This window comes from Dermochelys coriacea, chromosome 2, assembly GCF_009764565.3.
Source record: "Dermochelys coriacea isolate rDerCor1 chromosome 2, rDerCor1.pri.v4, whole genome shotgun sequence".
Taxonomy (NCBI): Eukaryota; Metazoa; Chordata; order Testudines; family Dermochelyidae; genus Dermochelys; species Dermochelys coriacea.
Genome location: NC_050069.1, coordinates 222,154,417 through 222,166,189, shown reverse-complemented (window position 1 = coordinate 222,166,189; position 11,773 = coordinate 222,154,417). Strand labels below are relative to the sequence as shown.

At 39.8% G+C, this 11,773-nt stretch overlaps 1 protein-coding gene across 2 annotated transcripts; it reads right to left on the bottom strand.

Annotated features, from left to right (window-relative positions):
• Positions 1-3,645: 3,645 nt before the first annotated feature.
• Positions 3,646-11,490, bottom strand: SEM1 (SEM1 26S proteasome subunit). 2 transcript variants are annotated; one of them, XM_038392468.2, is made up of 4 exons: positions 11,285-11,490; positions 10,338-10,388; positions 5,415-5,508; positions 3,646-3,838 (listed from the first exon to the last, which is right to left on the bottom strand). In XM_038392468.2, the coding sequence occupies exons 1-4, from the start codon at positions 11,358-11,360 to the stop codon at positions 3,796-3,798; spliced, it is 264 nt and encodes an 87-aa protein (XP_038248396.1). In that variant the 5' UTR covers positions 11,361-11,490; the 3' UTR covers positions 3,646-3,795. The 2 variants fall into 2 exon arrangements, with proteins under 2 accessions (XP_038248396.1, XP_038248397.1); XM_038392469.2 differs by lacking the exon at positions 10,338-10,388 and having other exon boundaries at positions 11,285-11,470.
• Between the last annotated feature and the right edge of the window lie 283 nt (positions 11,491-11,773).

Genomic DNA, 11,773 nt, shown 5'->3' with positions numbered 1-11,773 from the left:
CCACAGCTCCCAACGACTTCAGTTGCAGCTGTGAGTGCTCAGCAAATCTGCAAATCAGACCTCAGGGTCTCAAGGCAGATAGGTAAAAAATGAGGCACATCCAATTAGTGACCACCTGTGAAAAGTCTGATTTAAGTAGCTTACCTAGTATCACATAGAAATGCTGTGGCAAAGGCAGGGATATAAACCAATTATCCAGGGTAGCATTCAACCTCATTAACCCTAAAATCATCCTTTGTCTTCCTGCAATCCCCTGCCTCATTCACTGTGTACCTTCCAATCTCTGCAGTAAATAAAGCAGAGGTCCTACAGGCAATGGTCTCCTTCATGACACAACCCTGATGCATCCCTGGAGCAGAGGATTTGAACAAAGCACGGGTTTTAGGGATGGTGGGGTGGGAATAGTTCAATATGTAATTAAAGGCCATATCATAATGCATGTATACAAGGGGGCTGAATTAAAGTTGCACAGAAACTTTAATTTTGGCATATTTTAACTTGAGTGTTTGACTTTGCAATCTTAATAATGTCATTTTTACATTTTACATTTTACGTTTGTGTGCGTGTAATTATCTAGGGTTTTTTTTGGAAAAAGCAAACTGAAAAAGCACAATTCCATCATGTGGCATCATATTGACAGCCACATAATTCATCAAGTAGGGGTTGGAACCTTGGAAACGATCAAACAAACCTCTGCTGCTTGAGGTAATGGAGTAACATAGCAGTAGTAGGTTGCTATCCTCTATGTGAAACAGCACTAGACAAGGGTGAGGCACACACATTGTCAATGGGTTTCACAGACATTTGCTTACAGCAGAGGAATGTGGAGACTGAAGGGATGTTCTTTACTGGGCACAGGCTTCTGCCAAGTCCATTCCAAACTTGATCGCTTCTGCCCAGAAACCTCCAACCTGTCCCTGTCCAGTGCTGGATCATCAACACTCCTGGCTCCTTGTCCCAGTACCAATCTCCTCACCTAGCCAGCCCCAGTCTCCACTCCTCAGGCTTCTCATCTCAATCCTTGTCATTTCCAGTCTCTCCTCCTTGCACTCACCAAACCAGTCACCTGAACAACTCCCAGTCACCTTGCCCAGCTATCACCAGTTACACCCCCTTATTCCCAGTTTTCTTGCCCAGCTAGTCTCAGTTCCTCCTCTCCTGTCTCTCTCTCCCTCACCCTGGCCTCCATTCACATGCATACCCAGACGCCCAATCTCAATCTCCCTGCGCTCCTCATCCACTCTGTGTCTTCCCCCACACTCATCATCCCAGTCTCTTTGCCCAGCCAGTCCTGGTTCTCCCTCTGGACACAGGCTCTTCATCAGATCTGTCTCCCCTCCCCTTCCCGTAACCTCTGTTGTAATAATTGGGCCTACAAATTTATCCTGATGGTGAGCTTAGTTGTAAAAAGTATGTGAAAGTTCATACGATGTTACAATAAGTTACAGTAACAAATGCTGATGGAAAATAGGTCAAGTTGTTTTCAATAATTAATGTTACAAACAGGTGCAAGAGAACCAGACAGGGAAACTAAATTAGTTCAGACAAAAAGGCCATGCTGCTGTCATACAAGGACTATGTGGGAATCATTCTTGGTAAAAACAAAACGAGAACCAGAAATTAACGAACCAAAATTGGTGGGCCTAATTGGTAGACAAAATAATGAGGGGATATTCCACCCATCATTCCCTTTTTGGGTCATTAAAGAGACACTTTGGTGAGGGGAGGATAGAAGAACAGATGGAGGCTACTGAAGTGAGCTTCACCATCATGGCTGCCGCCTCCACCATTTCCTGGAATCTGGACCTTGGTCATCCTGATCCTGAGAGATGTACTGACCAGAGCAGGACCTGGATGTCATGGCCACCTCTACCAGCTCTTGCTGAATCCCAACCATCACCTGAAATGAAATTGGGTCGACTTTAACATCAGCCACAACAGCTCCAGCTCATCTCATTTAACTTCTCGTCCCCAAAAGGAGTTACCACTATCTTTGATACCATCTAAGGGACTGTCCAATGAGGACTTTTTTCCTTCTTAAAACTCTCCAGTTAAAGGAAAAGGGAACAAGGGATGTTTTTAAAATGAAAACCTTATTTTATACTTGACATTTTAAATGTTTTAATGTTTTTTCCTCTTTTTCGGTATCTAATAAAAGGTTAAACTGACTTTTAACGGTGTGTTTGCCATGGTACTAAGCAGGCTGAGATCTCCAAATTTGTTTATCATTGGACAGTGACTGGGTTTACTTTTGATCCCATCTGAATTAACACAACTTCTTGCCCTCTCCTAACCCCTGCCCTGTTTTTCAGTCCCAATTTCTTTGCCCAACCAGTCACAATTCCCTCCCAGTCTCTCTGCTCAGCCAGTCCCAGTCTCCACTCCCACTGTCTCATTATCTATCCCATTCTTAATGATTCCCAACATTGTTTGCTTTTTTGACTGCCGCTACATATTGAGTGGATATTTTCAGAGAATTATCCACAATGAATCCAAGATCTCTTTCTTGAGTGGTAACAGCTAATTTAGACCCCATCATTTTATATGCATCATTGGGATTATGTTTTCCAGTGTGCATTACTTTGCACTTATCCAACTGGTAACAGTTCTAATAGTTAATTGTTCTCACTTAATCTATGCCTTATTTCAAAATCTGATTTTGTCTAGCTTCAATTTCCAGCAACTGTATCATGCTAAACCCTTGTCTGCTACACAGAAGAGGCCAATATCAAATATCTGTTTCCCATGTAGCTACTTATAGACTGATCAAGACACTCCTTTACTTTCTTTTTGTTAAACTAAAGAGATTGAGCTTCTTGAGTCTGGTTTTCTAATCCTTTAATCATTTTCATAACTTTTCTGAACCCTCTCCAATTTATCAACATCCTTCTTAATTGCTGTACCAGAACTGGACACAGTATTCTAGCGGCAGGTCACACCAGTGACCAATAAAGAGACAAAATAACTTCTTCACTAATACTCAAGATTCCCCAATTTATGCAGCCAAGGACCACATTAGCCCTTTTGGCTACTGTATCACACTGGGAGTTCATGTTCAGCTGATTATCCACCTTGATCCCAAATCTTTTTCAAAGTTACTGCTTCCCAGGATCTCTAAAATAGTCCTCTCTCTAACAGGGCTGGAGGAGCGTGCACTTTGGCTTCCTGTGTTGTTCTTACCTCTAGATGAGCAGAAGCCTTTATCTTGCAGGGCTATCAAACTAGCTCTCACCAGCATATTAACTAAAGAAAAAGCACATGTTTTTAAATATTTTAACAGATTAATATTTGTTAATCTACCCTGTATTCATTCCCCGTGCCCACACACATTGCTTTCATATATTTTAGTCATTTTTGTTGGAATATAACAGAAATTTTAATTGCATTTCCTTCTTGCATTTGTATCTTGTCTATATCTACCCAAGACAAAAGGTCTGCTATTTTTCAATTCTCTTCTTACTGATGCTTATTTTGTTCCTATTGATTTTAACGGGACAGGCTTCAGTTATTTAAGGATCATCAGCAGCATTATACAAGAAACCATGAACACAGCTGCACAAGCCACATAAGGATTGATTTTTTTTTTTTAAATATCTCATCAATAGAACAGAAGCTGAAAAAATGCTGGATATATAAAAGGGTTTTGATTAAAATTTTTATTATTTATACAAAATCAAAATAAATCAATGCAAACTGATAATGGATTGAATGTATCATCTCGTGTCCCAGCCTGTCTTCTTTTTTCAAGAATTCAATCTACAGTTCAATTTTAGATTATTCCATCTTCACTGAAAACTATGAGGTCTCCATCTTGTATCCATGTTTTTCTAGTTCAGCTCTGTATAAAAAACAAGAACCAGAAGTACGATTGAGGCACAATAAAATACTGGCAGATATTTGCAAAGCTCTTTAAACCACAACAAATGTTAATCAAGAACCTAAATATTATCTGGTAAGAAAACATTGAATACTAATATGCTACTTTCAGAGTAGCAGAAGTGTTAGTCTGTATTCACAAAAATAAAAGGAGTACTTGTGGCACCTTAGAGACTAACAAATGTATTTGAGCATAAGCTTTCGTGAGCTACAGCTGTACAGCAGTTCTTAAACAGCCATAGCTTCCACCCAACTTGTTTTGACTGATGAATAATTGTGATAGTTTAGATAAGGAGGTTATCTGAATACACAGAATGAATGAATCAATCTTTTTTGACCCAATCCAGAAGCAAGGATGGATTTTCATTACTAAAATGCAAGATTAATTTTAGGACACTCAAGCCAGTTGCATTTCAGGATGGCTTAAACATAACAGGGATAGCCCATGGATTGTGATAGAGGAATGCTGTTCCAACCTCAGACTGGAGTCTTTAATTTAAATAAAGAGATGAGGACAGATTATGAATTCTTTACTATAAAATGTAATTAAGGTATAGTTTTCACAGTCCAAAGCATCATGTATTGAACGTTCTCATACAGAATTTTCTGCCAGACTTTGAGGATTCCTGTAATACTGTTGAGACACACAGTCTTTAGAGTGGTAATATATTTAAGACGTGCAATTAACTTGAAACTACCTTTCAACTTGACAATAAGCAATCACACAAACAGGATTTACTTTGATACCCACTACCTGAGGGTCACCTTAACCTTGTGTCTAAAACAAGGGAATCAGTCCAGTAACTGTCTCAAATCAGGCTACATTACAGATATTTCATTACCTGTACAATGTATGGAGAGATTAGTGATAAAGCACAAGTTTGTACTGATGATTCAAACTCCTTAAGTTATAGTTAGGCATCAGTAAAAGATTAACTGAAACTAGAAGTGACCTACAGAAAGGAGGGTTAAACAACTGGATTAGAAGTGCTCAGCTCCTATCCATAGGTATTTTTAGATTTTAAAAATTTACTTTGGTAATTCTCCTCCCTGTAATAAAGTCTATGACTGCCACTAGAACTGGCCAGGAATTGCTTCACTTAATTGCTCTTTGCTGGAAGACGACTCCTCATTACAAGGAAACTTTTTGTGGGAACGTATCAGTATTGACAAATCTTTTGTCTGGTAAGGTTTCTCAGTTCAGGATGGAAAGTTTTTGAAATCCTGAAAAATTTTACAGGATGTGAAAGCTGTTTCCTGCCCCACTCTAATCATCACACACACCGAGAGGTAACTGAGGGTTATTTCAGTGTTTATAGCATTGACACTAAAGTACAGAGGCTGGTCACCAGTAATAAGGCTAGTTGAGTTATGACAGCAAATGCTGCTTTTAAAAAACTCTTTGGCAGTAAAGCAGAGATTTGCTCACCTTTTTCTTTCAAAATTTTTTTTTAAAGTCACAGATTCCACCCAATTAAAAACTACAGACTGAAAGTTTTCTGTTCAACTTCTAACTGTAAATTAAACTCCAAGATTACCTTAACTGATTGGAGAAGTCATCTTCTACATTGTCATCATCCCAATTGTCTTCCCAGACATGTGCATCTTCATCTTCATCTAAACCAGCCCAGTCTAAGGACAGAAAACAGACAGTCCAAATATTTTATGTTGTATTGCTTTGGTACCATTAGGTCTGGCCATTAGATGCACTGAAATGTCATCAATACCAAACATTTCCTCTATGTTTATAAAAAAAAAAAGTTCTGATCATGTTAAAGTGTTTAGAAGAATAAAATCATTACAAGATGCTATTTAAACATCATAACTTCTTGAATTATAATCGAATACAACTTTATAAATAGCTATAAGCTTAATGTTCTGGATTCTAGAATTATTTGTTCATAATGAGGATATTAATTAAAAAATGATCACTCAGAAGATCTGTAACAAGATGGCACAAATATAGAAGGTAACATGTTACCTATTTTCCATTAATACATCTAAAGACTTTTAGAAAGTTTGCAATTCCTCGGGGTTGCATGAAAATTTTAAAATGTTGAGTGCTTTTATTGTCAAGAAAACTCAAAAAAACTCCTTTACTCAATCCACTTAGACCTTCCATTTCTTCTTATACAAAATACTGAAGTAACTAAAACAAGAAGGGTATGCAACTATAGCAATAACTATACAATAAGTAGCTTCACATTATTTTTAACCCTTCCTCTCACTTTTAAAGCTACCAGTTCTATTTTTCATATAGGCAAAGTTTTGTGTTTTTCTACAGCTGCAGAAGTAAAGATAATCAGAAGGGTAAATTGCAAGCTTTGTCCCAGTATTGCAACATGGAAACTGTTTTTGGTCCTCTTATTAATACAGAAAAGTAGCAAAGCACTGCATGTGAAGTAAGTTCTCCTGGAGCACCAGAAAGGCTCATGGTAGGGAATATATTTTTGGTATTTGGCATCCATAGTACAGATTTATAAGATTACCTCGCAATATTAGTTTTAAAAATATTAAATTTGAGAACACTGCAGTGCTCTTTCCCAACCACCAAATGGTTTTGAATGGTGCTGCGTCCCACCATAATTTACAATCAGTTTTCTACCAACCCAGAAAAACCAAAGCTTTCCAGCAACCACCAGGGTCGAACTGTACATACAAATCAATAACAAAAGGAAACTGACTGTGGGAGGGTCACAAACAGATCCAGGTGGGTTGCAACCACTCTTCCTCTCTTTATGAGGATAGGGGAAAGGGAGGTCCTGAAACTTTTTCCTATTGCAACAAGTGGTCACAATATGGAAAAATTTGAGAACCACAGGAATAGAATTATCCATTCCTAGCCAGCCACACATGTAAAGAATTTGCTGCCGAAGATAAGCGACTAAGATTTAGCTTCACAAGCCATAGAATGGATACTTTGTGTGTGTGGAAGGGCTGGGCTGGAGACCCAGCAGAAACTAGAGAAAGAAAAAAAGGGGTGGAAGGAGAAGAGAAACCCCTTGAGCTAAGGACCATCTTTATACTGCATTTGTACAATGCCTAGCACAATGCAGTCCTGGTCCATTAATAGGGCTCCTAGGGGCTACAGTAATACTACTACTACTAATAATAATAATGCAAAAGAAATAACTAATTACTCTATTATCCTTTTCACTAGGATAGTCGCATTCAATTCACAAACAATTAAACTGAGTTACAGGAGAGAAGATGGCCTTAATTCAGCACTACTTACAACAAACTTAATGTTTATTTACACACAGTGCATTTAACATTCAAATTTAATGTTCTTACAAAGACTATAAAACAGTATTATATCAACTATTTAATTTACTGTATTTATATTTCAAAGACATACTCATTCCACAACAAATAAAAATTTGCTTTTGTAGGGTAAAAACTGACCCAGAATTCAAGCATTACATTAATTGTTGACAAGCGTCTCAAATGATTTGAGATGTTACAATCAGGCACAATGGCTCTGAGAGGTTCAACCATAAAAGGATAGTTGTCAAGCAGACTGACACTTCTTTATTTATGAAAACCCGCATTATGCTTCAAGAAGTGGGGCTAAGATATCTTCCACATTAAAGTGGGTGAAAAACTGATGAAAGTGATAAAAAAAAGCCTAAACTATGCTCTTATTCCTGTAGCTACAAGACTTTAAACTATTTGTATGTTGACACTGTCTACTAGGCTTGTGTATTGAAGTTATTATTCCAGTTACATTCTATGCCTGTGACTGGATAAAAATAAAAAACGATATAGCGTTATCTGGGATTTGGAAGTATCAAAAATGTTTGAGAGAGTTGACTACCATTAAGTATTATTACATAAACTAAAGTTACAAAATCTATTTTGACAAACTAGTCATGATGGGAGTCTTGTAAAAGTATTTTAATATTATGATCACAGCGTAGCGTATTCTATACTTAAAAATAGAAACAAAATAGGTTTTTGTACTCAGCCCTACAATACCCAAAAGCCATATGATTTTATACCACTAAAGAGGATCATAGAAGTCAAAAGTGACCAATTCATATTATACCATACATCATATCATACTAAACTTGAAATGAAACGCTCCATTAAGATAGAAAACATCTGTTTCAGATTCAAGAAATAATTATACCAAATTTTTAAGTAACTGAGTTGAAGTAGGAATTAAAGAAATAAAGAATGCTTATGTAATGTAATTTTTGTTATGTTTTAACACAAGTTTGCATTACCTAATTTCCCTAGGTCAGGGAAAGAGTATCAGACGTAACAGAAAACTAACAACATTAGACAAGTAGTATAACTTGGAAGATTAACAGTTTGAGATAACTTTAGTAAAAGTTTTTATAATCTAATATTTATCCAATTATTTTTGATTAAGCAATAAAAAGAAAACACTCAAATAGTATTTCTGAACATTCTTTATGATATCTCAGCACCAATATCTTATTGGAAGGTTTAATGCTTTATAAGTTGGGTTTTTGGGTTTTTTTTTTTTTTTTTTTTTTGCAAACTACATCAAGAAGCCTTTAGTGCTTAATCAGCAGACACAATATATACAGAATGATTTTTAAAATGTATTTCAATAGTTAACATCTACATGAAACTTCAATCACAAACTGTAGGAGAATCTGGAGTTACTTTTTTTGATAAAAATACTAGTGTCCCGTATGAAACTTTTTCAGAATTTCTTAAAACTTAGGATGTTTAACAAACAGTATATCCACATTAGTAAGAGGATTTCACCTCATTTGGTTTATAGGTATATTACCATAATCTAAGAAGGACAATGCGGTGCCCAAATAACCACCCTCATTCTGACTTTTGAGATGTTTTGATTTTTCCATTATATTATTTTCTCAAATTTATCAGAGCCAGGTTCTGATATCTGCTTCTTTTTCTACTGAGGCAGTTAAAGAGGATTTCAAGGAAGGTCAGTTGAGGTTAACACAGAGGTATAGGAAAACTCAAGTATTCAGAAAGGTCCACCAAATCCTAGTTTTCTCCCTGTGTGAGGGTGTGGTTTGAGACTTTTAGAAATAAACTCAAACATTCATTTTTAGTGGCCATATTTGTCCAATTCAATATGTATAGTGCATAGATTCCCCACCATCCCCAGCATTTAATTCACACTTAATGGGGAAGGGGAAGATCAAGAAGTAAGAAGCCTTTTCCCCTCCCATATGTGTTTTCTAAACAAGCCTCCTGTGATCTTCTCAGTGCATCTAACCAGTTAATAGAACAATTACAATAACCTGTTTCTCTAACTGGAAATACTATATTTGACAAAGCTTATTTGATACATCTGGAACTCAAAGTTATGTCAAGGACAATTAAGAGAAGATAGCATAGCAAACACTGTGAACATCCCTACTCACCATGATCTACACCAGCGGTTCTTAATCTTTAGTAACTTAAGGGCCCCCTTTTTGATTTAAAAAATTTTGTGGACACCCAAGTCCCCAGTTCAGCTCTTGGCACCGCCCCCACTCCACCCCTTCCCTGAAAATCCCATCCCTGCCCTACCTCCACCCTTGCCCCTCCATCAAGCGCACCCCGTCCCAGTGTACCTGAACTAATTTGTTTCATGTTGCGTACCCCATCCCCGCTCCTCCCCTTCCCTCCCAGTGCCTCCTGTATGCCGCTGAACAGCTGTTCCCTGGTATGCAGGAGGTACTGGGAGGGAGAGGGAGGAGTTGATCAGCAGGGCCTGTGGACCCCTTGGAGTATCCTCAAGGACCCCAGTTTAAGAAACACTGATCTACTCCATCAGCAATTCCCTTCATTCACTAATACAAGCCATCCCTTTAACCACTAAAACTTTTAAGGGCTTAAAGGAAATTGACAATAATGCCCTACTCTGAAGTCTCCCAAGATTAAAGCCAGGGCACGACATTTTTATTTACAAGACTGTAAGGGAAAGTTCCTTATTTATAATTGTTTCTCTGCACATATAAAATGCTTTAGTAAAATCCAGAAAGGACATGTATTCCCTTTATTCACTAGCTTCATAATGATCAAAAAAGCCATAGAGTGTGTGTGTGTCAAGATTTACTCTTTAAAAGATAAAGCTACTATCCGCTACTGTAATTGAGTCCTTTTATTACCTTCCCACATTACCCCATTTTACATGCCTCACTCCCTTCCTCACCTTTATTAATCTGGTTAGTCTGGAATTAGAAAATGTTTCTTAGTATTTGTTATTAATAATTTTGTGCATGATGGCAAAATCAAGCAGTTCTGATGAAGTCCAGCAACATTAGTTTAGGTACACAAAGGCAATTTAGCAAAAACTTAAATAAAAAAATGAAAGGTTATAGTGCCCTACCTTGTGACTTGTGTGCAGGAATGAGAAAGATACCTTTTTAATGAAAGATTTAATTTGCATCTATTATAGACTAGATTACAAATATGGAGAAAAACTAATCGTTACATCACTTGCTTATAAATCGTTAAGTACCTACTCTCTGTGTGTGGGGACGACGACGACTGCTGAATTACTCCAATTTTTGCCTCTGTGGAAAAAATGGGCATTCTTCACAACAACTGTAAAAGTTAACTACTAATATATTATTTCCCCCTTTCCCTATGTTCTTCATATCTCTGTTGTAGCCCTAAGGATCTCTGATGATTTGGAATGTTGATGAATTTCTTCAGCAACAAAGTTTATTCAATATAAATTGACCATGATGTCCACCCTTTCTGATTAGAGAAAATGCAAGTGCAGGCTCTGGAATGCCTTTCACCAAATACAGCTGCATGCATGACAGGTGTGTCTTGCCTTATTCCCTAATAAACTTAAAATATTCATAAGCAAAGATTAGTTTTTCAGAGAGTTTAACATATACAGACAGTATTGTGACAGTGGTTTAGGATTTGGCAGAATAAGCATGGCAGGCAGACCAGCCCGAGTTCACAGAGAATTATTCTAGTTAAGAAGTTAGCCAATAACAGGCTGTTGTCTTTTCTTTTCTTCTCTTTTCTTTTCTTTTTTTGATGCAACTGGACGTCTCCACGTCGCGCGGAAAGCCGCAGGCTGGGGAAAGGCTCTCAGCAGGAGGTGCCAGCTGCTCGACCCGCACACGGTGCTACAGGAATAGCCCCCTTACTGCACATGGCTAGACATGGTGAACGGGGCAGCCCACATGAAAGGCGACCAAAGCCCCAGCCCGTGCCAGCGGGGTCCACAGGCCCGGCTCGGCGACTCAGGGAGGGGAGAGCGCTCTCCACCCCTCGCTAAGCCCCGGCAGCTGTGGGGAGGTCAGAGCCAACTGCCCAGGCGCGGAGCCGAGCCCCCCCCCGCGACTCACACAGCCCGGCCTCCCCAGCCACAGCCCAACCCCAGCGCCCGCCAGCCCAGGCCGCCGCGTCCCCACCCGGGCCAGGGCAGCCCTGGGGACACCGCCGTCACCTTCCGCCGGGAACTCCTCGAACTCGTCATCCTCCTCCAGGAGCCCCAGATCCACGGGCTGCTTCTTCTCGGACATGATCGGCCTGGCTGCTGCCGCTCTAGCGTCCGAGCGGCTGGGGAGGCTACGTCTCGACTGCTCCGCGGGGCATGACGGGATGTTGGCGGAATGAACGATAGAAACTGCGCATGCGTAATAACGGAGTCGACTAGTCCGAGTCACCGTCTCCGCCCCCTTCCCCCCTCCCCCACCCGAGACTTCGCCCTAGAGCGCTTTGGACGCTTTCTCTCCCCTCCCGCCCCGCCAGCCCCCTCGTCCTCCCCTCCCCTCCCCCACCCGCCCCGCCAGCCCCCTCGTCCTCCTCCCTCCCTCCCTCCATCCCAGCCCCTCCCCTCCACCACCCGCCCCGCCAGCCCCCTCGTCCTCCTCCCTCCCTCCCCTACCCGCCCCGCCAGCCCCCTCCCCTCCCCTCCCCCACCCGCCCCGCCAGC

Coding starts and splice junctions, on each gene's coding strand:
- SEM1 (XM_038392468.2), bottom strand. CDS start 11,360: ATGTCCGAGAAGAAGCAGCCCGTGGATCTGGGGCTCCTGGAGGAGGAT. Junction 5,509..10,337: donor GTCGTCCCCACACACAGAGA/GTAGGTACTTAA, acceptor TTCTGTCCTTAG/ACTGGGCTGGTTTAGATGAA. Junction 3,839..5,414: donor GACTTCTCCAATCAGTTAAG/GTAATCTTGGAG, acceptor TTTTTTATACAG/AGCTGAACTAGAAAAACATG.